The sequence below is a fragment of the Myiozetetes cayanensis genome, unplaced genomic scaffold, assembly GCF_022539395.1.
Source record: "Myiozetetes cayanensis isolate MyiCay16 unplaced genomic scaffold, myiCay2020 scf30, whole genome shotgun sequence".
Classification (NCBI taxonomy): domain Eukaryota; kingdom Metazoa; phylum Chordata; class Aves; order Passeriformes; family Tyrannidae; genus Myiozetetes; species Myiozetetes cayanensis.
The window spans coordinates 1410968-1438157 of NW_026087522.1; the positions used below are offsets into that span (position 1 = coordinate 1410968).

The 27190-nt window shown below is 47.5% G+C and overlaps 1 protein-coding gene across 5 annotated transcripts in view; it reads right to left on the minus strand.

Annotated features, from left to right (window-relative positions):
- Positions 1 to 27190, minus strand: part of DOCK5 (dedicator of cytokinesis 5) — a 60322-nt gene that overhangs the window by 9280 nt on the left and 23852 nt on the right. For 3 of the 5 annotated variants that reach the window (XR_007630118.1, XM_050325800.1, XM_050325799.1), the window contains exons 11-47: positions 26945 to 27017; positions 25613 to 25755; positions 24861 to 24986; positions 24189 to 24313; positions 23987 to 24085; positions 23186 to 23258; positions 22268 to 22371; positions 21769 to 21961; positions 21243 to 21340; positions 21060 to 21149; positions 20600 to 20700; positions 19674 to 19808; positions 18875 to 18986; positions 18374 to 18444; positions 17467 to 17573; positions 16736 to 16872; positions 15978 to 16073; positions 15086 to 15184; positions 12769 to 12863; positions 12134 to 12212; positions 11809 to 11909; positions 11250 to 11308; positions 10645 to 10799; positions 10051 to 10136; positions 9497 to 9653; positions 8884 to 8924; positions 8687 to 8777; positions 8195 to 8314; positions 7159 to 7248; positions 6214 to 6318; positions 4911 to 5052; positions 3731 to 3812; positions 3455 to 3539; positions 3167 to 3253; positions 2583 to 2759; positions 641 to 724; positions 36 to 173 (exon numbers count right to left, since the gene is read on the minus strand). Coding sequence is in view for 3 of the 5 variants with exons in the window: in XM_050325800.1 (XP_050181757.1) it covers positions 36 to 173; positions 641 to 724; positions 2583 to 2759; positions 3167 to 3253; positions 3455 to 3539; positions 3731 to 3812; positions 4911 to 5052; positions 6214 to 6318; positions 7159 to 7248; positions 8195 to 8314; positions 8687 to 8777; positions 8884 to 8924; positions 9497 to 9653; positions 10051 to 10136; positions 10645 to 10799; positions 11250 to 11308; positions 11809 to 11909; positions 12134 to 12212; positions 12769 to 12863; positions 15086 to 15184; positions 15978 to 16073; positions 16736 to 16872; positions 17467 to 17573; positions 18374 to 18444; positions 18875 to 18986; positions 19674 to 19808; positions 20600 to 20700; positions 21060 to 21149; positions 21243 to 21340; positions 21769 to 21961; positions 22268 to 22371; positions 23186 to 23258; positions 23987 to 24085; positions 24189 to 24313; positions 24861 to 24986; positions 25613 to 25755; positions 26945 to 27017 (3956 nt within the window). In the remaining 2 variants the exon portion in view is untranslated. Of the gene's footprint in view, positions 1 to 35; positions 174 to 640; positions 725 to 2582; positions 2760 to 3166; positions 3254 to 3454; positions 3540 to 3730; positions 3813 to 4910; positions 5053 to 6213; positions 6319 to 7158; positions 7249 to 8194; positions 8315 to 8686; positions 8778 to 8883; positions 8925 to 9496; positions 9654 to 10050; positions 10137 to 10644; positions 10800 to 11249; positions 11309 to 11808; positions 11910 to 12133; positions 12213 to 12768; positions 12864 to 15085; positions 15185 to 15977; positions 16074 to 16735; positions 16873 to 17466; positions 17574 to 18373; positions 18445 to 18874; positions 18987 to 19673; positions 19809 to 20599; positions 20701 to 21059; positions 21150 to 21242; positions 21341 to 21768; positions 21962 to 22267; positions 22372 to 23185; positions 23259 to 23986; positions 24086 to 24188; positions 24314 to 24860; positions 24987 to 25612; positions 25756 to 26944; positions 27018 to 27190 lie in introns of those variants that run through there. The other 2 variants (XR_007630119.1, XM_050325801.1) reach the window with 2 other exon arrangements.

Consider the following 27190-nt stretch of genomic DNA (forward strand, 5'->3'; position numbering starts at 1 on the left):
GGGATGCTCTGGAGGCAAAAGGCAGGCTGGCTCACCAGGGTGATGACCCCGTACTGCTTCTCCACCTTCCTCCTGAGCTCCTTGAAGCAGGTGCTGAGTCGCTCGTGCAGCGGCTTCAGCTGCTCCGTCAGCTTCTCGCCGTGGATCCGGATCCCCTCGGCCAGCAGGGGCATCTGCAGGGGAAAACAAAAGCTTCCATGGGCTCAAAAATAGGACCATTTTCCCCATTTATGTCTATGGTGCCAAGTGGAAGGCATCGCTGCCCGTGGTAGGGGGGTGGGATGAGATGGGCTTTAAAAAGTGTTCCCCCACCCCCATCAACCCAAACCGTTCCATGATTTTCCCTCCTCAAGGCAATTTTCACCGCCCTGAGGGTCAAACCACACCCATTCCAGCGCTCACACCAGCAGGTCTGATGATTTCATCAAGAGGGAACGAGATATTTGGATCCTGGGGAGGGAAAAGCCCCCAACCCACCCCTCGGGCAGCACAAAGCACGTGGAATATTTTGGGTCACGTTTTTAGGAGGCAGGGGTTTCCTCAAAATAAAAAAAAGCCACTGTGCTCTGCTCCAGGTTCTCTGAACAAAAAGGATGAGGAGAAAACACCTGCCCATCCCAATCCTTCCCCAGTTCCGTACCTGGATGGCGATTTGTTGCTTCAGCAGCTCAATTTTCTCTTGATCTTCAGGATGTTCCTGAAGATATTTCTCTGTGAAAAAGGCCTGAAAGCAAAGAGAGAGAAGATGACAAAGGGGACACAAACCCCTCCCTGCTTTCCCAGGGGGAGATCCCTGTAATTCAGAAGCAGTTTGTTGCCATTATTCCTCCTATTATGCCAGATTTTGCCCTCTCCCTGCCATCAAGCTGAGGGAAAAGGAACCAGGGTTATTTGTTGAGAAATAAGGGGGAAAGGGGCTTTTTTTGTTCAAAAAAAAATGTGTTTTTTTAAGTGAAACACACATTTTAAGAAGTTACTTCACCAGAAAGGTCTTACTCAATTCCAGCTCCCTTCTCATGACCCAAGATTGATTTGAATAACCAAGGTTCAATTCCCAGGATGTGCTGCAGTGTCCCATTGAAAAGGATCACAATTCCTGGTTGGAAATACTGAATTTTCCTTTTTTTTTTTTTTTTTTTCCCCCTAGATAAAATCCCTAATAATTTTTTAATTTGGCTTTGAAATGCAGCATCCCTGAACTATTTCAGTGGGTGTTTTTTTCCCTTCTGTGTGCCATTAACTGGACTGTGTGGACAAGTGTTTATAGGGCTGGGGGATGATCCCAAAAAAGAGGTGAGCCTGGGAAAGGGTTGCTGGGGAAGTCCCAAGAGGAATTGCCTTGAAAGTGGTCAATTATTGCAAGAAGGAAGATGTTAAAAACGCAGACTTTGGCTTTTTGGCTCCAATGAAACAATTAAAACTCAAGATTTGAGCCACCCACAAAAGCCAAATGTTCTGATCTCCAGCTGAAACAGGAAAATATGAAACCAGAAATGAGTATTTCCAGATGTGGTCGCTGATACTTCGCGTTTCCTCGTTTTAACTGCCTTCCCACTTTCGTAATTCTAAGCTCTCTGTCAACCTGAATCCATAAAATGGGAGGATCCAGGGCCAAATTCAGCCTGGCAAAGCGTGCAGCTCCTCTGGAAGGAGCAGAGTCAGACCCCAGACAAATCAGCCCCTCTCCCCCATTTAACTTGTGCACTTCATTCCACGAGGCTGCCACACATCTGAGAACAATTAGATGTGTTTTAACACCATCTCTTCAGTTTAGGGAAATAAGCACTAGATTTTTGTGCTGGGATCGTCACTGGGAATCAACAGCTTAAATTAAATATCAAAAAAAAAAGAAAGGATCTACACTGGGGTCAGCTGGATAAACCTGGGGGAAAAATACTGATTTTTTTTCCAGAATATTTGCTTTTTTGCTTGGAAAGGAGGCCTGGGAGAGCTGGATCATCCCCCTCCATGGCAAATCAGAGCACTACAACTAAACACTCCAAAGGTTTTCCACCCTGTAGGCAGTGGGAATCTCTGCTCTTCGTTCTTTTCTGCTCTCCTTTGAGCTCTGAACACACACAGAACACGGGATGTGCCATGCCTGGGGAACAGCTGGAAACTCAGCTGAACCTCCCAGGTTTCAATCCAGGCCCTTCAGCACTGCAGAGGTCACAGAACTGAGCTGCACATCAGAGGAACATGGAATGCTTTGGGTTGGAAAGGATCTTCAGGATCAATTCAATCCCACGGGCAGGGACACCTCCCACTAAACCAGGATGCTCCAGGCTGGCCTTGGACACTTTCAGGGATCCAGAGGAAGCCACAGCTTCTCTGGGCAAGCTGTGCCAGGCCCTCCCCACCCTCCCAAGCAAGAATTCCCTCCTAATATCTGATCTAAACCCACCCTCCTACAGCTCAAGGCCATTCCCTGTGTCCTGTCCCTCCATCCCTTGTCCCCAGCCCCTCTCCAGCCCCCTGCAAGGGGCTCTCAGGTCTCCCTGGAGCCTTCCCTTCTCCAGGTGATCCCCCCCAGCTCTCCCAGCCTGTCCCAGAGCGGGGGGGTTCCCAAATGTGGGCAGGACCTTCTCATAGTTGGTGTATCCGCCCATCACGGCCGGGTCCACGATGCCGTTGAGGAGCATGGACAGGGGGTGCACAGGGAGGCTCCTGTCCCACATGTGCTGCTGGACAATGTTGGTGATCTTCTCGTTGGTCAGCTCCATGGTTTCGATGGCATTCTCCAAGGGGCTGATCTCTTCCTGATGGAGGAAACAAACAAAAAACCAGAATAAACCATGTTAGAATAATCAAAATATCCTTCCCTGGGAGGGTGGGGAGGGGCTGGGATGGGATTCCCAGAGAAGCTGTGGCTGCTCCTGGATCCCTGGAAGTGTCCAAGGCCAGGTGGGAGCAACCTGGGCTGGTGGGAGGTGTCCCTGCCCATGGCAGGGGGTGGAATGAGAAGCCCTTTAAGGTCCCTTCCAACCCAACCCATCCCGGGATTCCACAATTCTATGATTTATTTCCTCTCCACTGAACACAAAACTAAGGAATTGAAGTTGTGCCACATCCAGTGGTGGAAGGACTGGCAATCCTAACACTTCCAAGGGATTCCTGGAGGGATTGGAGGGCAGGAGATCCAGCCCCCCCCCCAGGCAGAACTCACCGTGGTGACCTGCTTGACCTCAAACCACTTGAGGATGCCTGGAAATGAATAGGCTGTGGTGTAGGTTGTCCTCTCTATCCACATGGTCTAGTCAGAGAAGGGAAACAAACAAACAAACAAAAAGCCAAAGTGTAAGGAAAATCTTTGCAAAGATTGCAGTGCCTTTTTTTTTTCTCCTACATTTTAATCCCAAACCTCCCTGGCCACAGGTGGGAGGTGGGGGGGGAGAAAAGTGACAGTTTTGGTCAAAACACCCCCAGCAAAACAAACAAAAGGCAAAGGACTCACAGCAAACTCGTTGTCTGGATCTTTCTCTCCTTTCCTGACAGGTCTGGAGTGTGTGAATTGCTGCACCTCGTTTGCTCTGTAGTAGCTGGAAAGTAGCAGAGGGAGTGCTGAGTTCCTTCACCTCCCACCCTCCTTTGCATAAATATTCAGCTCTTTCTTCTCCCAGCAAAGTGTAAACTGGATGTTAAACAAATTTACACAGGGCACAAAGGCCTGGGCTCAAGTTAGTTGGGGAAAATACAACAGGAATGTTGAGGGAAAAGGAAAATTAATTACTTCAGGATCTGTTCAGGAACGGGTTTATCTTTGTAATTAGGTGGCAGGTTCATCACAGGCTTCACAATAAAGCACTGCACATCTGAGCAGCTCCAGTTAAGGCTGAAAAACCAGGAATCCTTTTGGCAAAACAGGGAGGGAGAGAAATACCCTTCCTGTTGTCAGCAAGTGTCAGATCCTCCCCAATTCCCCGTGCTCCTGTCGTGTTTGAAGGAAAACATTAATTCACCACAAAGCCCGAAATTAAAACCAAGGTCTGCCTAACACAACAATGACCTGGGCACTCAGATTCCTCATCTTCTCAGGTGGTGTTTGCAGGAGGAACCTGTCCCAGATCCAAGCCCTGCAGCTGCTCCCCTTTCCTCGGGGGGCTGTGCCAGAGACCTGGAACCAAAACACCCCCGAACTTTCGGCGGAGCTCAGATCTGGATCCAAACCTTTGCAGTTCGGATTTGTTGAGCCAAAAAAACATTCCAACAAACACAAACAGATGCAAAGGAAGCAGCTGAAACAAAGCAGCGACGTGAAGAGGCATTTCTGATACCAAGTTTGGTCTTGAGTGAGTTTTCATTTCCTCTGTGGATTTCGGGCTTGGCAGGATTATTGCAAGGGAAGCATCTGGTATCATCACTGCTGGAGCTGGGCCTCTGTGCACAGGGTTTTAAGGCCAAAATGGACCATCAGATGCTCCAGTCTGGCCTGTTTAATGCAGTAACTTGGTTTTTTTCCTGCTGTTGTTCAGCCAGGAGCAACCCTGACAGTGACTGGAGCCACGAGCAGGGATGGGAGGCATCTGCACCAGCTTGCACTTGGTCATGCTCACAATTAAGAGGCTCTGAAGCCTAGTGGGGTGCTGTGACACAGCCTGGAGCTCCACCAGCAGAGGGGTAAAATAATAAGAATTAAAAAAATAGTAAGAATGAAAGAACCCTATAAGAATAAAAACCAGTAAGAATAAACCTAGTAAGAATAGAAACCAGTAAGAATAAAAAAACCAATAAGAGTTGTTCACCCAACAACTCTCACTGATATAATCACTCTGGCTATCCCTATTTTCCTGCCCAGTGCCTGCCTTCAAACTGCTCCCAGAGCAATAATCTTGCTTATTATTGCTGGTGACCAGTTCTAGGCAAGAGGAGGCTCTTGAACGTGCCCAAAACGCATCAGAACCAAAAGATACACTGTTTAGGAGAAGCCTTGATGTCTTCCCCAGGAGGGGCAGTGCTGGTCATCTTCTCAGCACTGGGGAACTGTGTCAGCAGCTTCAGGTTGAAATCCTCCCTCCGCTCGTACTCTTTGCCACGGTAGATGAAGATTTTATTCTGTGGGGAGGAGACGAGGAAAAGGAATGAGAAGGAGCTTCTGGGCACACCCAGAGAAGTCTCAGGGGTCTCTGGTTTATGTGAAGGGATGGGTTTTAGGTTCAACAGATAGAAGAGGTGAGGGAAGAAACGGGATGGAGCGAGAGCACAGCAAGGTCTGGCAAAGGGAACCTCAGATTTGTCTGCAAAATACACAGGGAATCAGAGAATAGTTGGAATGAGAAGGGATCCTTCAGTTTGAATGAAGAGGGATCCTTCAGTCTGAATGAAGAGGGATCCTTCAGTTGGAATGAAAAGGGATCCTTCAGTTGGAATGAGAAGGGATCCTTCAGTTGGAATGAAAAGGGATCCTTCAGTTGGAATGAGAAGGGATCCTTCAGTTGGAATCTCCCTGTGCACACACAGGAGTTTTCCCTGTCCCACTCCTGACTCCCTTCACTCCACCACCCAAATGTCCAGCCCTGGCAATTTTTGCTCCACCAGCCCATGGCCAATTATTTCTCCAGCCTGTCCACCTGCCAGTGGTGCTTCCTGGAAGGGAAAAATCCAAAACCATGCCCTGGAGGCAAAAGCCTTCCATGCCATTCCATCACAATTAACACTCTCCTCTTTCATGAAGTTTGGCTTCCACTGAAGGCCAGAACTTCCAACAGCTCCAGCCTGAGAATGTAAACATTCCTGAATTTTCAGTGACAGCCAGGAATATTTTCTGGCATGCCCATGAACTGCCAATGCTCATCACCTGCCTCAGACAAGAAGCACCTTTGCACTTTAATTCTTCTCTCTGGGACAAACTCTCACTAATGGAATGATCCACCTCTGAAAATTAGGCTGAAAAGCTACAGGATAAACTCTTCCCAGGCTAAACATTTTCTGAGAGCAACCATCTCATGGCAGAGGGCACGAATACAATCTGTTTAAACCCATGTAAGAACAAACCCTACTGCAATATTCTATTAAAGCTGGTAACACCCATAATTTCATTTCTTACTTGTCCCTTTTTAGACTCTGAAATGCTCTGAAACGCTTGAGGGATTTCAGATCTGTCAGCGGCATTCGAAGGAAAAGGAGTTGGGCACTGAATTATCTTGGAATCTGTGGAAGAGCTGGGACTTTTGGGGTCCCCAGCACTGCAAGAACGGAGTGTTGATGAGCTCTTACCCGGAGGAAGGAGGGGAAACCCTGCCCGTAGTAGCCAACAGCAAAGTACTCCGGCTGAGGCCTCATTGCCTTCATGATATTCTCGTAAAAAGTAGCTCTTTTTTTCTGGAAAATAAAAAAAAAACAAAACAAAACACCAACTTTTTCAGCCTGGAGGGCTCCAGGACACTACCAAGCTGGAGCTCCCAGCAGCTCTCCCTGACAGTTGCCTTTTTCATCTCCAGCCTCTCCTACTTGTCCACCGACTTGATTAAATATTTGGTTTGTCTGGGACCAGAATCAACTTCATTTCCTGGCTTGCAGACGTGAGAACAATGGTTTTCAGGATTCCAGAAGGATACTTGAAATCCTCAGCTACTGGAGAGCCAATTAAATATAAATATAAATATAAATATTCTGCAATGGTGACAAATGTCAGAGAACTGGCAGAAATCGAACTGGGCAGATGATCCTCATGTGAAAGAGCATAAAGACCATCTGGTTCCACCTTTAACTACTAAAGAATATTATTCAGAACCAAGAGGTTTTCTGTAGCCCTGTGTTTTTACACAGTAGTTTCAGCACAGAAACAACGAGGTGGGGAGATTCAGGGAGCCTGAAAACACACCTTGCAAACGCTGCTTTATTTGATTTCACAGCCAGACTTCTAAACATCTGCCTGTGGTATTGCCATGCAAATCAGGAGGGCAAAACCTGCTTAAAAAAACCCTATAAAAACATCATTCTGATGTTAAACTTTACAAAGCCATGGTGGGTTATGTTGGTTTGTCTTTAACATAAACGTGGTTTTGGCCTGTCCTGCTCAACAATATTAATTTAAGCAGTTGGGAGTTATGTTGGTTTGCATCTAAAATAAATGTATTTTAGGTTTATACTGCTCAACATTAATTTAAGTAGTGAGGAGACTGCAGAAAATGGAGGGAAAAAACCAAAAAAAGGTCTTACCAGGAGATTGCCAAGCCCCTCGTAATCAAAGACCTTGTTCTCATACATGTCAGCCAGCTCCTTGCTCAGCTGGATGGCTTTTTCCCACATCTCCAGCGAGGGTGAAGGGAGGCAGGAGGGGGGGAAGAGAAGAAGAAAAGGACAAATAACATAAAAGACTGAGTTAAAAGCATCCATTACCACAGACAGGTGAACAGAACTGCAGCTGATTTTCAGCCAGGCTTGTGCTTTCATGCCCTGCCAGCTTTTCCCCCTCCTGTGATGTGCATTTTTGGCAGCAGTTGTCACAGCCACAACAGAGCTGTTCATCTGCAGGTCTGAAAGGCATTTACAGAGTGAGGTTTCCACTGCAATCCTGAGGGGGAAATCTGAGGCACAGGGAGGTGCAAGGACGAGTCCAGACAGGGAAGAGAAGCCCAGGTGGTCTCTTCCTACAGCAGCACTTCCAACAGGCTTTGTCTCATCACAGAATCATGGAATGGTTTGGGTTGGAAGGGATCTTGAGGATCATTTAATTCCACCTTCCACCAGCCCAGGTTGCCCCAAGCTGGCCTTGGACACTTCCAGGGATCCACAGCCTCTCTGGGAATTCCATCCCAGCCCCCTCACAACCCTCCCAGGGTAGAATTCCTTCCCATTATCCAACCTAAATCTCTCATCTTGCAGCTCAAATCCATCACAAGGAGCTATCTGGCCCCACCTCTCCCAAGTGCAGCCACACAGGATGGGGACCAGCAGACGAGCCCAAAACCTGACACCTCACCCAGGAAAAGAAGGAAAACACCCCTTGTTCTCCCTAATACCCAGTTATCCTGAACAGGGCTAATTTTGCAGATGCTCCTCAACCCCACAAGGAAACAGAAGGTTCAAGTATCAGCAGGACAAGCTTCAAAAGCCTGGTGTGGAATCCCACCTGCTGTCCCCCTGTCACCAACCTCAGCCAGTGACATCCACTGACCAGTGATTAAACACTAAACACAGCCTGGAGCCAATTTTAGAGCCGGTATTTGCTGTCACAGCAGTGTCAGACACTCACTTTGCCCCTGTCGAAGAAGGAGATGATTTCTTGGTAGAGTTTTTCCTTGAGCTCCTGCTGGGAGTAGACGTAGAAGCTGTCCCTCTGCATGAGGTGGGGGGCACAGGGCTTCTCAGACCACTGTTCAGAGGGGAGAAAGGGGAAAAAAACCTGCTCATTTTCAGATGAATTAACCCTTACAGTGGCTCCTACATCCAGGACAAATCACCATCAGTGCAAAGGAAGCTTTGAAGCGACACAAGCTGAGGCATTTTCTCCCAGCTCCCAATTATTAATAACTGATACTAATAACGTTTCATTTTATTCATTCAACTGCTGTGCAACTTGAAAAATTCACGGAGCTCCTCGACGACCTTTGGGATGCAAAGTCACGTTAAAAAAAAAAGAAAAGGGGGAAAAAAATAAAAGAATTGTGTAACCTAAGCTGTTTGCACTTTGTTTAAAAACCCCAAACCCCGGCAGTGGGATTTCAAAGTGGGCTTGGGGGGCTACCTGGAGCAGCTCTGCATGGAGCAGCAGGGTGTGAGCTGCCTCTGTGAAGTTCTCACAGTCCGTGTGCAGGTCCCGGAGCTTGTAGAGGTACCTGGAGGAAGGAGAAGCTGCTGGGCCTGGGGTGGGAAGGAACCCCTGGGCAGGACACCAAGGGAACACACAGGCTCTGGGCAGGACTCTGGAGGGGAGCAACCTACCTGATGTAAATGTCCTCTCGCTTCTTCTCCTTGTAGAAGTTCTGCCAACAGCGGGAAAAAGTCAAACTTACAACGTAAAGCACCATAATCATCCCTAGACAAGTAACCTGAGCATCAGGTTTAGATGTTTTAAACACCTCTAGTGCCATTTTGGCTGCTCAGGTGTATATATCCCTGGTTTTGATGTTTTAAAGATGTTTGCTGTCATTTTGGCTGCTTAGGTGTATCTATAAATCCCTGTAATCATCCTTTCTAATACAAGGTGGGGTCACCATCACCTCCAGAAAAGGGGCAAATCACACAAAATGACTTGTCCTGAGCTCTTGGCAGTGGAACAGGGACCCAAACTGTCAACTAGCCATCTTCCCTGCCTGTATTTCAGGGCTCCAGATCATCCCCTGGACAAGGATCAGCCCCATGACTCGATTTTGGACCGCCCATCTTTCCACACTCACAGCCTGACAGCCTCATTTGGGCCCACCATTAACCAGACCTGGCCCAAAGAATGAATCAAATGACTAAAAACCAACCCCTTCAGGATCCCCCAAACAAAACCAACTCCTTCAGAAGCCAGGTCAGGAGGCCAGGCCCAGCCTATCCCCCCTGTCCCTACCAGCAAGTTGACGGTGCAGCTCATGCGGTTCTCCTTGCTCTCGTCGTGCATGATGGTCCTGTAGTCCAGCAGGTTCTCCAGCAGGCTGCTGACCAGCAGGGCAAACACCTCCCCGGGGGCAGCCAGGTATTTGTGCTTCCTGCAGTGCTCCAGGAGCCTGCAGGGACACCCAGAGCCAGCAGGGAATGCTCAGTTGGGGTTGCGAGTGGCGGTAAATTCAATTTTGGGGTCAGCGCTGAACCCACCCCGCCCTGAGAGACCCAGCTCAGGCAGGGCAAAACATGACTTGCTGAGCAAAAACAGTGGGTCCTTGATGCTGAAATCTGTGATTCTGATTTAACTCTGAGCCTGCTCTTCTCAAGGTTTTCCACTTTGGCACCTGGGTGTGAGTTTTGAGCTCCCAGTTCAGGGCAGTTGTGCAAGTTGCTGTAGAATAAACCCATCATTTTTGGGCACTGCACTATCTCCCTCCTCACTGGAGCAATGAATTAGGGTCTCTCTGCATTAGAAAAACAGCCCACTAAACTGTAAATAAAGTTGTGTATAAAACTCACAGCTTCTCCAGCAGGATCTTGTACTGCTCGTCCCCTCGGCCACCTTCCACCTCCTGGTCCAGCTTGGTGATCAGCTCATTTTCAAACTGCAAAGGAAAAAAAAAAACAACCCACAATTCAATAAAAAGCAACTTCCCAGCGTGCCAGAAGCAAGTCCTGAGGGATCATCAACACTCTGTGACGTGCAGGGCAAGGAAATAGTCTCACTTGTCACTGTCCCCAGTATATAAATATATATTTTGTACATTTTTTAATATCTGTTTATACATAATATATAAATATAAACACCACTGGGATGGAAAATCCATTGTCTGCAGCACAACTGCAGTGTCCCCACCTGCCAGGTGAGATGGGGATGGCTGGGTATTCCCAGGGGAAAGCTGGAAGAGTAAATCCTTCAAAGCTGCAGTGAAAAACTCAACCTGGGGGCAAAAGTGAAGCTCCTTCTCCTTCCTCACTTGCTGGTGCTTCCCAGCAGCAATAAAAGGACAACTTCTGGGAGAAATTACCCCAGATAATATTATCCCAGATAAATTATATTGCATATATTGTATTTTCTTGCATTCCACGTGTATATTTGGGATATTCCCTTACCATATGGAAGTTCCTGTTCCCACTGAAGTTGAACTCACACTGCATCATGTCAAAGAAGATGGGAATTGTTGCTTTCCTGAGCTCAGGCTCTGGCACCAGGGTGACCTCCAGGATTGGCCCCACCATGGCTGGAATGAATTTTATCTTGTGGGGACCTGCAAGAAAAGCCCGAGTCAGACACAGCCAAATGTTTAAGCACATTGTAAAGAGGATGAAGCACAAGAACAGTGCTCAGAATGTGTGTTTTACGTGGTTAATGGCTGCTTAAAGCAGAATTAACACCACCACAGCCCCACAATTCACCAACAGCCCAGAAAACAATTGAGCTGGGTTGCAAAACATCTCTGAAAAATCCCACTTCTCCTTTACATGGCAGAACACCCTTTATGGGCAATCTAAGCCATTATCTCAGCAGCTAAAATGAGGAAAAAAAAAATAAAAATCAGCTTTTGCAGGTTATTCCCAGCAAAAGGAAAAGGGATTTTTGTGTGCTCAAAGTGCATTTCCCCACGTTTAACATGTGCAGCTTCTCTTAAAGAAATAAAGGGATTTGAAACCCAGGCTTGAGAGCTCAAATCAAGATCATCCCTTGGGCTGGAACTCACCCAGGTTGTACCACATATCCCTTATCTTGAAGCCAATTTCTTTCCTCATGTCCCCATACCTAGAAAAGGGATTAAAAGGGCAGAGATGACAAAATTTGGAGTTACCTGAAGGATTTCGTGGCAAGCCTACAAATGGTCACTGTGACAGGAGACTGCAGAGTTGTGAGGGCAGAATGCAATTAATCCCACCCCCAATTTCGAGGTGTTTGGTGTTTTTCCCTGAAGCTTTCACTGCTGGCATGGAGAGAACGCATCAAGGTTTAATTATCAGGCTTCTTAAAGCAGGAAAAAGGTGGCAAACTGTGGGTGCCCTAATAAATCCTGTGTCAAGAACCTCAAAGGTGTTTAGTGACTCGATTCCAACTAAATGAACAAGTGAAAGCTGCTCAGTCAGTAAAAATGGGGGGATTTATCCCTGCTTTGTCAGAAAAACCAAAGGAATAAATAAAACACTTCCCTGGCACCTCCTCCTGGCCCTGAGGGTTCATGGGGGGACGTCTGGAAGCAGCAAGAACGAAGCCCACAAATAAATCAGGCCAGGTTTGAGAGGTGAACTCACTTCTTGATGATCTTGCTGCGCTTGGCCTGGGAGAAAGTCTCCAGCTGCAGGGACTCGTGGGTCAGGAAAGCCACTGCCAAGTGGAAGAAGTTATTCCAGAGCTGGGGAAGAGAAACTAAATAAAATAGGGGCTAAAATAAACCGGGAGAAGGCAAAGGAAAAGCACCGACCAGCACAGCCCCCAAAATGCTGCTGGTTCCCTCCAGGAGGAGGAAAATCAACACTGTGAATGAGCTGGGGAGCTCATTAATAATGTTAATAATGTTAATTGTGGGATTTATTTGTTCTGGTTTGGGGTCCCCAAGAAAATCCAGGAGGCAATTACCTGGAGCTCAAAACCTTTTTGATCCAGAAAGGCCTGGTTGAGGACGGAGGTGAATTGGTTCACTGCCCTGAGGAAAACCCTGGAAAAGATAAAATCATGGATGAAAAGTGGCTCTTGAAATCAAAGAAATGGCATTGCAGCTCTGGGTTTGTAAGACCAGGAACAGATGCTCCCAAAGAAGGCAGGAGTTCCTCTAGAATCTCTTCCACCTCTTGCCCAGGAGAGGAACATTCAGGGAAAGTTATTCCTTGGTTTAGTGGCCTCAAGTCCCATCAAGGCAGGTTCAGGTTGGATATCAGGGCAAGTTTGTTCACTGACAGAGTGGTGAAACATTGCCCAGCTCTGGCTTTGGGTTTGCCATGGGATTCCCCTCCCAGAACTGGCACCAAAAGGGCTGCTCTGATTTATTGCCACTCTCCAACTGGATGGAAGAGCCCGTGGTTTGTGAGAGAGATTTCCAGTCCCATCAGCAGAAACGCCCAGGAAGCACAACTCACTGAAATTCTGATTTAAATCACCCAGAAAATGATGAAAGAAAATAAACCTGCTTGTGTGAGTCCTTTCAGAACCACAAAGGGCTCCAAAGCAAGACTTCAAATGGATCTATATAAATAAATATATAAATAAATTTATACCTGCTCTGCATCATGTTCATGACCATCCAGTCAGCTGCATACACGTTTTTCCCAATCAGATCCTTAAACATAATGAATGTTTCCATCAGGAAGTCCTGTGGCAGAAACAAAACCCAGAGCCCATCAGGCTGCAGAGATCTTTTTTTTTTTAATCCACATAAAAAGCCAGGGAAGTGCAACGTTTGCAAGTGCATTGATTGACAATCAATACCCTGCTCCCCCCCCCCAGGAAGGATCTCTCATTGTGTGGGTATATTCCAATAACTGAATTATTTCTGACAGCCCATCCACTCAGTGACACAAGGAGAAATAATTTGAGCTGTTTAATTAAATCTGTCTCTACTGGTTTGAATTAGGCCGGGTTGGGGGCAGTCCTAGAGCACAAGTTGGATTAAAAAGCAAAACCAGAATTCAGGGACTGGTTTCCAAATCCCTGAATGATGAGAGTGCAACAGCTCTGTGCAGGATCCTCTGTTTTACCTGAATTATATCTAAATTACAGCTCAATTATAATGTATTTATTATTAAATTACATTAGTTAAGTCCTTTCTGGTCCAGTTTAAGAAGGACACCTAAAGACAGATAGTGGACATGATGTCAGACACATGATTTATTGTCCAAACAAGACTTAAGACTTGGGCAAGGCAAGGTTGAATTGTGGAATGAGATAAAAAAAGGCAAAAAAGAAGAGAGAGGAGCTAAAGAAGGGAATATCAAGAATATTGATCTCTACACTGTGGTCTCTGCAGATATGAGAGCACTGAAATCAATTCTGGTCTCTACAACGACACCACATCAGCATTAAAAAATGAGAGGGACACAAAGGAGGTCACAGGAAAAAACACCCCCCTGAAACCAGCCCCAGCAAAAAAAAAAATTTTAAAAATCCTCTGTTGAGCTGAACAGTTTGCTCAGAAAAACTGGCAAGCGATGGAGAGAAAGAGAAATGGGCTTCTGGTGCTGCCTCAGTAAAAATCCTTCAGGCATTATTAAATCAGGGCTTGATGGAAAGGTTTGGGCTTGACAAGAGAGCACCTTGAAGAGATGAATTAACTCCTACCAGTGTCAAACCAACCAAGCCACGATGCAAAGCAGGGCTGCAAATGCCCAGAGCCAACAAAAGCCCCCACCAAACAACAAGAACGAAGCCAATTATTGCAGTGAGACAAAATGTTCTGCTGGCATGAACAGCAAAAAGGGTGGGTTTGCTTGGTAGATTCAAGGATGGGTAAAAATTAGATTAGGAATTGTGATTTTCAATCAGTGCCTTGTTTAAATCCAGCCCTGCTCGTGGCAGGTGGTTGGAAGAAGATGATCTTTAAGGTCCCTTCTGACCCAAACCATTCTGTGATTCTGTTTTCTGGAATTCTAAATGATGAGCAGGTAGTTTTAATAATTACATTCATAATAATAATAATAATAATCATAATTCTCCCTCCTGATAATGGCTTTGATTCTGGGTTCTTTCTTCCTCCACAACAAATTATTTGGGTGAGGGAAAAAGCAGCTCTGAGCCCACAGGAAGGGAGAGTGACCTGTAGATGGCTGTGTTGCTCAACAGATGGAAAGCAACTCCTGAACTGCACAGGGAAAAGGATCCCCCTGGCTTCCAAAATGAACTTCAAAACCTTCCTGAGGGTTCTGACACAGGGAGAACACAACCCCAGCTGGTGTTTCAATAACCAAGCACCTCCCAGTTGCAAAACAAAGGAATAAGGGGGCAAAAAAAGCCACAGGAGTTGCTGTGTCGTGCACCAGGGAATTGCTTTAATACTGGTTTTGATCATTTTGGGGTGTCTGGAGAAAAATCTGGGCACAGCTGTTCGTTTTAAGGGCCTCAAAAAACAAAAAGCTGGTGTTTCACCTGGATTCATATTCAAAGTCTTTGGGGATGTGAATTGCACACAATTGTTGCTGTTTTGGGAACTGTCTGCAGTGCTGGCCATTAAAGCAGGATTGAGTAGGATTTAATTAAACTTTAGAGGAGGGGAAAGATTCAGGTGAAGAGAAAAGGAGCACAAAGAGAGACAGTGAGAGAGTGGGGGAAATGCTTTTCCTTTCCATCTTCACTCCCTTTCCTGGTTCCTGACTCAAACAGCCATTAAACATATTTTTACTCCATGCCACAAATGCTGCTCTTGGGCTCTACTGAGTCAACACCACCCAAGAACAAATGCCCAGGGGCTGTGGCATCAGGAGCCCAGGACTCACTGCTGATGGATGTGGTTTAATCAGCCCAAACCCCACACAGCAGCTTGGAGTGACCTTTCAGAGGCAGAGCCCGGACTGAGCCAACTCCCCAGCCAGGCTGACTTACAATAATGTCCTGCCTGGTTTTGAAAGTGCTGATGTAATGGCTGTAATGGAAATCATCCATCTGCCTCAGGATGGCTGTCATGCAGGCCACGAAAATACCCTGCAATGGGAGAAAGAAAACCCTGGGTTACTCCCCTGTGTGAAGCACTGGAAGCTCTAAGTGTTCTCAGAGTGACCTCATCAAGCACCACTGAGCACAGTCCTGCATCATCCAAGCCCTGCCATCATCCTGGGACTCTTCAGTCCTCTAAACCAGGCAAGACTGGCTGAAATCCAAGCATGAAGGCTGAGTCCTGCTTCCTTTCTCCTCAGGGATCACAGTTTGCAAGAGAAACACATCCTCCAAACACTGTATATATCTATACATAAACACATACAAACTACTTCATTATATCTTCAGGGTCTTTTCCAACCTGATTCTCTGATTTTTCAGGGTCTTTTCCACCTTAATTCTCTGATTTTCAGGGTCTTTTCCAACCTGATTCTCTGATTTTCAGGTTTGGCATGGCTAGCTGTGATTCCCATGGGTGACCTACTGACATGACTAGAAAGTTATTAAAAATATATTCCCAGCTCTTCATTTTTTCCCATCTTTCTAGGCACGAAAGACAAAGAAAATTAAGACACTCCAAGTGCTTACACCTTCCAAGATCTGTCAGCAATGCCCCTTAGGGATGTGCCACCCCTCAGCATTGAATCCTATTCAGCCAAGGTGATAAAAGAGCATTTTTTTTCACCCTGGCCTCAGAAAATCACTGTCTGAGTGGCACAGAAACCCTGCAGGGAAGGGCAAGATGATCTCACAGATCACTGCTACACGCTGGAACCTCCCAGGGGAACAAATTCCACTCGGAAAAAAAGGGGTGAAGGTGGGGAAAGTCAAAGGCTCTCACGATGTGAGGGGACTGGCGGCTCATCCCGATCACCGTGCGGTTGATCCTCCTCAGCAGGCGCTCCATGATCAGCTGGATGTGGAGAGCTGTGGGGCCCTGGGGACGTGCAACGAGGAAAATCAGAGACCATTCTGGAGGGACACTGCTCCAGAGAGGGCTCCCTGGGTGGGGGGACTGCCCTGACAGTGGTTAATTGCCATTAGGGGAAGAAAAAAGGGGATTTAAGCACTCGAGCGATCGATTCAAGTGCTGGAGGTGTTCACTTGGTGGGGAGCTCAGTTAATTGATCTGGCCCAGCTTCATTAGCTCATCCTGCTGCTCTGACTGGGCTTTGTTTTCCCTCAACAGCTCTTCAGTTCAAACCATTCTTTCCCAACAACTCAGAATCCATGTCCAATGTGGGCAGAGCCCTGATCCTCGTGCCCATTTCACAGAAACCAAACACTTCCATCACTTGCTCCAAATTATTCAGCAAGCCACTAGAACAGCTGGGATAACATTTTGGTCCCTAGAAAGGGAAGTAATGGCTTTTAGTACTGTGTGATAATGAGTAATTCAACCTTTCCTGCCTCCTTTTTCGGACACAGCTAAAAAAAACCTGCGGTTCTACAAAGAACTGCCCAGCAGTGCAACACGATTTCTGTAAACATCACAGCTTCCTAATGCTTTAAAGCATAAGTTGAGATGATATTTTTTTTTTTTTTTTTACCACAGCCACTCCAAAGAAGAACTGGCACCCTTGGGGAGTTCATGCTCACCACATCTTTCCTGTCCAGCACTTCCAGAACGCTGCTCAGCAGCTGGGAACTGGCCTCGTGGTCAGGCCTGTGGGAATTGTCATCCAGCTGCCCACTCAGCTGGTCGATCAGCAGGGGCAGGAGGGCATCTCTGCATTCTGCAAAAGGAGACAGAGACAGCACCACGTCATGTTGCCCTCAGGAAGATCCTCAGCATTCAGGGTACACGGGAACCACACAGGAGTTTTCTGCTCCCAACTTTAGCTTGGACACCAAAACATGTTTAAAGCCACTTGAGTTACAACCAGCAGGTGAGAGGGTCATAAAGAACCTGCAATTAGAATCATGGAATGGACCTTAATGATCATCCTGCTATGGGCAGGAACACCTTCCACCAGCCCAGGTTGCTCCAAGCCCTGTCCTGGCCTTGGACACTTCCAGGGAAGGGGCAGCCACAGCTTCTCTGGGCAACCTGTGCCCACAGGGAAGAATTTCTCTCCAATATCCCATCTAAAAATTCCTCTCATTTCTAAATTATATGCATTGCATCAAATAGCAAACTCAACATCTGCCTCCTTCTAAACCTGGATCCCACAGCGTGGAGAACTGAACAGCCAAAAACCACTGCAGTTCTTCCACAGCAAGGGATATTTCCAAAGATGGATTTAATGGTGGAATAGCACTGGTGACTGACACAGCAACTTGCAAGGCATTTCTGTTTTTAAGGCTGTGGACTTCCCTGTGCCACTCACCGGCCTGCCTGAACAGATCACTCTCCACGATCTTGGTCAGGCAGTTCAGCTTCTGGCGCACGAGCTGGTTGTCAGGAATGCTCTGGATGAACTTGCTGAAGAGGACACTGGAGTGCAAACCACAGAGGGAACAGATGGTCAGCACTTCCACCCACTGCCACCCCGTCCTACGCCCACCCTGATCACAGAACCCTGGGATGGTTTGGGTTGGAAGGGATCTTAAAGGTCATCCCATCCCACCCCCTGCCACGGGCAGGGACACCTTCCACTAGCCCAGGATGCTCCAAGCTGGCCTTGGACACTTCCAGGGATCCAGGGGCAGCCACAGCTCCTCTGGGAATTCCATCCCAGGCTTTTATTCCCGGGAATTCCATCCCAGGCTTTTATTCCCAGGCAGACCAGACACATCACAGAGAATTTCTACACAGGCAACACTCTCTGCCCTCCAGTGCCAGCACCAGAGGATCACACTTGCTTTCATATAAAATGAAAGCAGATTTTTGCAAAGGCCCAGCAGCCCCCACTGCTGAAAGTTGAGACAGGTAAATTAGCAAAAGCACTTCCTTCCAGATGCCCCTTTCATCGAGAGTGATGACTCATTTCAGCCCGAGATTCCATTAAATTAAATTCCATGCACATTTGCTGTCTGTCTGCTGCTTCCAAGCAAATTATTTGTGTCAGCACAAGGAGACAGGGATGGGCAGTTCTGGGCAAGGCTGTGAATGAACACACAGGATCCTAGCATGGTTTGGTTTGGAAGGGACCTTAAAGATCATCCCATTCCACCCCCTGCTGTGGGCAGGGACACCTTCCACTAGCCCAGGTTGCTGTTTTTAAAGTGAAGTGGCCAAAATTCTTCCCACCCAGCTGAGCTGGGTTTAGAGGACAAACAAACAATATTAGTTACCTGAGCTCAACGGGGTCAAACACCAGTTTGACATCATTTATGATGCTTGGCAAATACTTCAGAGCTGCCCCCTGCAAGCAAAAAAAAAGCCCAAGGACATGAAACACTCGTGGCACATCTAGCTTTTGTCAAGAGCAAATGTGGGGGCAACTGCAGGGAAATGGCTTAAAGTCAAATTTCTGCTTTCAAAGAGCCCCCAACAACCCCACAAGTGCAGTGCAGACCAAAGGTGAAGGAGGGAGGATTCACAGACAAGTGCTTTTCTCAGGAGATGCTGAAGGGATGCTGCTCTTTTTATTTGATAAACTTTTGGCTTTAATTATCCCCTTCCTGCCACACACAGCTCATCCAAGCAGACATTCAGAGGGGTGACTCACCTTGAAGGGGTTTTACATTCCTCAAAGCCTGTTCCCCTCTCTGGCCCAGCTCCCTCCCAGCTGCAGGGAGTTAACCTAATCAAAGATATTACTTTTATGACTTCTGCCTGCAGATCTTGCTCACCTTGATCTTCACAGCCTCCTCCAGGGGCCGGTCCATGAGGACGTTGAAGGACAGGAACAGTTGGCGAATGGCGTCGTTGAATTCATTCCCATCCTCGCTGTTCCCGTAAACACTACAAAGAACAGACACACAAACCTGGGATAACAGTGCCAGAGCAGCTGAAACAGGATTTTATCATCTGCAACAATATCTCAGTGCAATCTCCCTCCACAGGCACATGAGGGGACTTGGGGCTTCTTGCAGTGATTTCCTGCTGGAATCCCTTATCGTGGAAAAACTCCACTTTTTAACCTGCCACTGCAGCAAATTCTGCTTGGGCTCCAACAATAAAGGCATTCAACAAAGAAAAAGCCAGAATGAACACGGGTAGAGGACTCTACCTTATGGGATTCACTGCAAATCTCTGACAAGATGTTCCGAGGCTCCAGTAAAACCACTGCCATTCACCACACCCCAACTGGACAAGGTGCCACCCTCACCCCACCTGAGTGTTTGTTGTGTGTGTGTGTGTGTCTGTTTAACTTAAAAGTTCCTTAAAATGAGGCAGTCATTCCATGTTTTCCTTTTTAAAATAACTACTGGGCTCCTTTTCAGCTCCCTGCACGCTGGGGGTGAGTAAGGGGATTCTCCTCTTCAAATGGGATGTTCCAATTTTTGCTTGATTTTATTTCTTCCAGCTGTTGGCAAAGGGCAGGAAGGTCCCCTTAATGAATAAGGGATAAAGGTAAGGTGAAGAACATGGGCTGAGTGGAAAGAGCTCCAAGAGGAGCCCCCAGGCTGGCAGTGGTTGGGGTCTCACCTCAGGTACAGCACCCGGGACTGGACGATGAACCTGAACAGGTACTTCAGGGCTTTCAGGGCAGCAAAGAGCAGCTCTGTCTTGCTGGAGTCCTCAGCATTCCCCACGTAGCAGTTCAGCACTTTGGTGAGCTTCCTTTGGAAATAAAGCACACAAAGGGAGAACTAACACAGACACAGTTCAGTTCCTGTCCAAGTCCAGCTTCCTCATTCCAGAGGGGAACTACAGACCGAGGAACAGATAACGGAGGTTCCTGCTCACACCCCATTTCCTCCTGAAATCTTTGCCTTCATGGGATGCCAGCTTTTCATAACCACTTCATGAATTCTCACAGAGTCTACAAATCTGGCTGCAAATCCCACCTTCTTCCCTAAAAATGAGCTGGAAAACCCACTCCTCCCGGAGGTGACTGCCACCTTCTCCCTGGGTTATCGGTCTCAAGTGTGGAGCACAAAGCCCTCCTGAAGCAATTCTGAGCTGCAGACAAGTGGCATAAACACATTATGTGTATTTTTTAATCAAGTCTCTGCCACATCAGAAGATCAGGATCCTCCCTGAGCGCCAGGGCTGTGAAAATTCAGGTAAAATCCTCTTCATTAATCAACTCCCAGCACCCAAAGTAGTGTGAGAGTGGAAGCCAAGCTCTTGCTGCTCAGTTTGCCACCCTGCCAGCACCCAAATCCCCCCCTTTTTCCCATTTCTGGCACGTGGAACACTCGAAGGATGCTATGGAATACAGAAATTTTTACAGGGTATAAAGAGTTTCCTTCTCTCCTGTGGAAGCAGAGAAGAATGGGATGGGAATCTCTGGGCTCTGCAGCTTTTATCACATCACCATCATCAAAAACTACCTAACAAATGCCACCATTACCAGAATTAAAGACTGATCACAGCCCATGCTATCAGCCTGGGGTGCCAATACTCACACATATGCCAGGGTGGCACTGAAGTGCTTGTAGATGTAAGTCTCGAGTACAGCATTGAAATGCTGGAACTTGATGTCTCCAATCAAAGAAATAATAAATACCTGCCAAGAGTCCAAAAGGAAACACATGTACAGAGCTGCACAGCCTGCAACTGCAACATTACTCAGCCTGCAGGTGCATTTACAGGTTTTGTTTGTTTTCCTAACAGCATTAATGCCACAGAGAGTGTTACTGATGTTCTAACAGTCACTAAACACTGGGTGTATTTATTTATTTATTGCTATTTTCACTGTGGTTACCAAAAAGCTGAATGTGTGTTTCAATCCTAGCTCTGAAAATGCCTTTAAGAAGTGCTTAAATGTAATTTATTAACAGAGCAAAACACCAGTTGCTCATCTAAAGGCATCACCAGCAACAGGCTGGACACAAACACCCTAAATCCCCAAAAGACTTCACTCACCAGGGCATCAAACACAAGGAAGTCATAGGTTTCATTTTCTGACATCTCCATCATTATGTTGAAAAGTGCATCCAGGGTGTCTGGCAAAAACTAGGGGAGAGGGGGGGAAAAAAAAATATAACAGTAAAAAAATAACAGTGAATAGGAATAAAACAACAAGGAGGCTCAAAACTGCCCAGGTACCTTCACAATTTCCCCTCCTTCCACCTCCATGAGCTTCCTGAGGTTGTGGGCGATGTTCTGCGAGTTGGAGCGCCAGTTCAGCAAACCCAGCAGGTCAACTGGCAAGGGCACAACACAACAGCAGCAATTAGCAAATTGCAACAGCCCAGCTGACTTAAGGGCTGCAGGACCAGGCTGGAGGGTTATTTTTAGAAGCAGGGAAGAAGGAAAAGTCACCCTGATGAACAGAACGTTCAACAGCATCCAGGAGAGCTCAGTTCTAACTGCTACTCCCTTTAACAGCAGAGGAGGGAGGATAATTAACCTTAAACATTCATAATTCTGGGAAAACATACACACTGTCCCTGGGAGGTGCCATTTCTCCACAAGGATTTAACAAGGGGAGTTTGGACACCAACATTCACGGGGTGTGGTTGCACAGACACCTCTGTAGCCTGTACTGGCAGCGTGATGCCACTGACACCCCAACCAGCAAAATCAGAGCTCCAGCACCGCATCCCACCCACCCTGCAATGCCAAAACACACCATTCTGGGTCAGCTTGGTGGAGCAGATCACAGTGGCAATCTGGAAGCTGTCCTTTGTGCTGTCTTTCGTGGGGGTGAAGTTGGCCAGGTGGTGCAGGTTCTTCCCTGGAGGAGCCTCCCTCTCCTCCATCTCCGTTTTGGTGCAGGGAAGGCTCAAGTAGCTTTTGGCATCTTCCATTTTCTTGTTGTCACCCTGGTTGGTTGAAGGCAGCAGAGAGAAGGGTTATCTCACTCTGAGCACACTCATCTGAGCTCCTGCACTTCTCATCTGCAGCCAGACTTCAACACAGTGATGGACAGGATGGATTTGAAGCACTTTTTAACCCCTGGAATTGTTTGGGCCTCTCATTTTAGGGAGTGAGTTGCCCATGCAGCCAAAGGAGATCCAAAGCACAGAGGGTCTCCCCTCACCACCCACACACTTTATAACTGGGAAAATCAGCCAAGAGAGTGTTTTGCTCAGTTAAACAAGAGGCAAGACTGCAGATGCCCAGGTTACCTTGTAAACAATCAGATTGTGTTTGCCATCCTGCAGCGTTGTTCCATCTGCATTCATCAGCTTCACAAAGCCCATGCCAAAAGCTCTCTCAGACCTGTCCCTGGCTGCAAACACACAGAGGAATCTTTGTTGGGAGCTGCCTCATTTATGTGCATGCAATCCACAGTGCAGCTCTCCAACTGAGGCAGCAGCTGCTTTATTTATTACACTCTGAGGGCACTTCACAGGTACCTGCAGCTACACAGACAAACATCCCCTTTGAAGCATCTCTCACCACACCATTTTAGTGGCTAATTGTGCTGATGGCTGGGCAGATTAATGGCTGGACTCCATGATCTCAGAGGTCTTTTCCAACCTGAATGATTCCATGACACACAACTGTGGAGATATTTTTTTGGTGGGGGTTTTGCACATCAGATTGGCAGGAATGGATGTGGAAGTCACTGCATCTCCCAGATGCCTTCAGAGGATTTTTTTGGAGAGCCTTTCAAGGGTTTATCTCTCACATTATTGATCTCGTTTCAGGGCTCTGAAATTGTCTGATGAAACTTCTGGCTCTCACTTTCTCATTAGCCACTCATTTACCTAATTACAAATCCTCCTATAGGAAGATCAAGCTGAATTTTGTCAAGGCCTTGATATAAATTAAAACCAAGACCATACACTGAGAAGCCAGAGCAATAATAACTGTCTTTTAAGGGGGCCACCATGCTGCTCCTTATCTAATTTCACTTTTAAAACACCAAACCTACGCCGGGAAAAATTCGAGTTATTTTTCTTTTGGCTTGCTAAAAAATCCTCGAAGCTGGAAACGAGTAGAAATGAGAAATGAGTAGAAAAAGAGCTACACTTCTGGTGGGTGCTCAGGAAATCTCTGTGAGGGTGGGAAGAGCAGAGACCCTTCCTGATGATACTCACACTCCTGTGACGAGCGGTGACGGAAGGTGAACCTCAGGTGGCACCGGCTGACCTCCTCGATGGCAATGGCCACCTGCACAGGGGGACACCAGGAACATGCAGCACCAATCCCCACCTCCTGTCCTTTTACAGGGTGTTCTGGGGCTGATGCACCTCCTGATTTTAAACCAGTTGTGGTTTCAGGCAGTCCCGTTTGGTGCCTTTGTTGCTGATCTGGGCGAGGGGGATGGAGTGAACCATCGACAAATCTGCAGGTGACACAGACCTGGAGGGGAGGGTGGATGTGCTGGAGGGCTCTGCAGAGGGACCTGGACAGGCTGGATCCATGGGCTGATTCCAAGGGGATGAGGTTCAACCAGGTCCTGCCCTTTGGCCACAACAACCCCCGGCAGCCCCCCGGGCTGGGGACAGAGTGGGGGGACAGAAAGGGACCTGGGGGCACTGAGTGACAGCAGCTGAACGTGAGCCAGGGGTGCCCAGGGGGGCGAGAGGCCGATGGATCCCGGCCTGGCTCAGGAACAGGGTGGCAGCAGGAGCAGGGCAGGGATTGTGCCCCTGGACTGGGCACTGGGGAGGCCACCCCTCGAGTGCCGTGCCCAGCTCTGGGCCCTCGGTTTGGGGAGGATGTTGAGGGGCTGCAGCGTGTCCAGAGAAGGGCAACGAGGCTGGGGAAGGGGCTGGAGCACAAGTGCTGGGAGGAGCAGCTGAGGGAGCTGGGGGGGCTCAGCCTGGACAGGAGGAGGTTCAAGGGGGACCTTTTCACCCTCTGCAACTCCCTGACAGGGCACGACCCCCTCGTACCTTGACGGTCTCGTACCAGCAGGGCTGCTTGACCTGGTAATAAACCACGGACTTGTACTCGGAGACACCTTCGTAACCAGCGCCGGGATGGATGGCTTTCTTTGGACAAAACACAGAGGGGAGGGTGGGGGAGGAGGAGGTGAGGTCAGGAACGAGAGCAAGGAGGGGTTTGGGTCACGCCACCGGCAGAAGGCCCTGCTACCTCCTGGAGGTTTCCATCCTCGTCGTGGACGGACATGGTGACCTCCACGTTCTTGGGGGTCTTCTTCTTGCCCTTGTCGAACTCCCCCTGGATCAGGGTGACGTAGATGTCGTTCCGAACGTCACCTGAAACCCAGAACGTTCCTCCCTGAGGGTTTTTCCCCCTCGTTCCACGAGGGTTTTTTCCATCACACAGTTTTCCAGGCGGTTCCCAGCCTCGGGGACCACGTTACCCTCGTCTTCTTCTCAGCCTTTGGGTCATTCACAGAATATTTGGGACCTTTAATGACACCCAACACCCCACCCGCCTCACCTCCACCTCGAATCACACAAAGTCTTTTTAAAATGATCCATTTTTCTTTTTATAAACCTCCATCCTTATGTATTTTTTTGAATATAACGAGCTCTACAGGGCTAAATCCACTTGGAGTGGATTATGTAGGGTCAAATCTACATGCAACAAAAACATCTTTGACTAAAAGGACATTTTGTTCTAAAAACTACCATTCTTCAATCAGAAAGGAAACTCTTTTGACAAAAAAAAATTAAAAATCATCTGGAAATCTGAGGAAAAATAGGAAGTTTTCAGTCAGCTTCAAAATAGATCTTTTTACAGCAGAAATTCTGGAATTTTAGCTGGCTCTTTGCCTCTGTAGGGGCACAGGGGACCTACCAGGAAGGACGATCTCAGGGAATCCCATTTTCCGAGCCACAGCAGTTGATCTGTCCACGAGGTGGGAGAAATCCTTCTGAACCTGAGCCAGATCCCCAGGGAGCAGCTTCAGGGAGACCCAAAGGCCTAAAAAAAGGAAGATAACACTTGTTTACTGCAAAAAAAAAAAGGTACAACCCCATGAATTTTAAACCTGTGTTTATAAAAACCTCTTTCTTCCCGTGACCTTCCTGCAAATATTCCTTAAATATCCCAAGCTGGTTCTTTCTTGCTCAGTTCTGCACCTCCCTAACGCTGAGTGAGGTTTTACTGGGCAAGAAGATTCTCTGAAGTGAAACACAGACTCTCTGGGATGAATCCTGAGTGTATTTGAGCAAAGGCCACACACCCAAAGAAGGGCAGAAAAATCCTGAATAATTCAGTTTAAACCCAAAGCAATTCACAGAACATGCAGCAGCGTTCACCCAACAGGATTTTATGTCCACACAGACAGTTTTAGGTTAGAAATGTTGCATTATCAGCATGGAAATCATCAGTTGGAGCAGCTCTTCTCCTTCAAGAACAGCTCCTGGGTTCATCTGCTTTTAGCTCTGCTGGGGTGACAACCACTACAAAGGACACAGGTTTGGCTCAGGGAAGGGAACAAACTCCATCAATCCTTGACCTCTGGACTTTCACAGGGCATTTATTTCCTCAGCAGGCAGGGGAACCCTTCCCCAGCCCAGCTTTTATCCCCCAGGGGGGGGCTGTACCTTGTCCTTTGTGATTCACCTCCTTGGCAGCGATGACTTTGTTGAAGACAGAGGTGAGGGGCTCGTTCTCCCCTATCACGTGGGATGTCATCAGGGGGGACATGATCAGCTGTCTCTGCCTGATGTAGGTCTCCATGGCAATCCTAAATCAGACAGCAGAGGCCAACATCAACCTGGGCAAGAAGAGGGCTGGCCAACAGCTGGCTGTTTGCCAGGGAAATGTTTGGTTTATTAATAGAATTAATGACTGCTGTGAGATCATCAAGTGAAGAACCTCTCCCCAGTCACAGCCACATCTGATGAGCTTTGGGTCTCGAACCTGACCTCACTGCAGCAATAATGACACATAAAATCATCTCCCATCCTGGGAGATTGCCCAGCTGTGCATTCAAACTCAGCCTCATTAGAGCAGAGGGAGAACGGGGAAAATCCCAAAACCAACCCAACAAAAAACCCAAGATGAACAAACAAAACCCCCAATAAACAAACCCAAAACACAAATGAAGACCCCAAACAAAAAAACCTCCAAGCAAACAAAGAAAAGCAGCAAAACAAAACCCGAAAACTCCCAAACAAATGAAAAAAAACCACCAAACAAACAAAAAACCCAAACCAACAAACAAAAAAAACAACCATAAAGCAGCAGACTGACATTATCCTGCAAAGTAAAAGCCATCTCCTTCCAGGCCCTGAAGGGGTTTTGTTCCCCTGAAAATACCTTGTAATAACACAGGGCTGGAACACTGGCATTGTTATATTTAGGACTGTAACAACATGGCTGGGTCTACCCAAACAAACTCCATTTCAGTGCCTGGAACGTGCCAAAAAATTGAGCTCTAAGAGCAGGCAGAACACACCAGGCTCACCAGCACTGCAGGAATGCAGAACTCAATGGGATTTTTGGGATTAAAAAAAAAAAAAAATCCCTTCCCTGCTGCCCTCTGGCCCTTCCAGAGACATCAGGAGAGGGAAGAGGCAGAGGAACCACCCAGCAGGGACAAGATGTGCCTCTGTGCTCAGGGGTTTCTGAAGCTCTTGCCTCTCAGCCCTCAAACACTTTGCAAAGTCGCCTCCCCAAGGTTATTTTGCACCTTTTGTGCTCTTCTTTCTGCCCTCCCAGGTCGAAATTTCAGCTGATTGCCCAAACTCCCCGAGAGAGAAAAGCAGAACAAAGGCTCCAGGAGAGCGACAAGAAACCTTTCCCTTCCAAGAGCTGGCTCCTGCTGCAGGCTGATTGGAGCACTGCCAGGCTCCCAGACAGCTCTGTCCTTCTGCAGAGGACAATGGCTCGAAAAAGCCAGAGCTTTTTAGAACTCTGGAGCCGGTACTTACTGCTGGAACGGGATGAAATGCTGCTTCTCCTCGTCATCCACCTTCCCATGGATGATGTCAGTTATGTCCATCACTGCAACGACACCAGATCATCACTTGCTGCTAAAAAAACCCCCAGAGAGCTCTTCCCTTTCGTAATGGAAATAACAACAGCTCATTTTGGGGTCAGTGTCACCTGTGACAAGGGCTGGGAGCAACCTGGTCTCGTGGAAGGTGTCCCTGGGTGAAACTGGGTGGTCTTTAAAG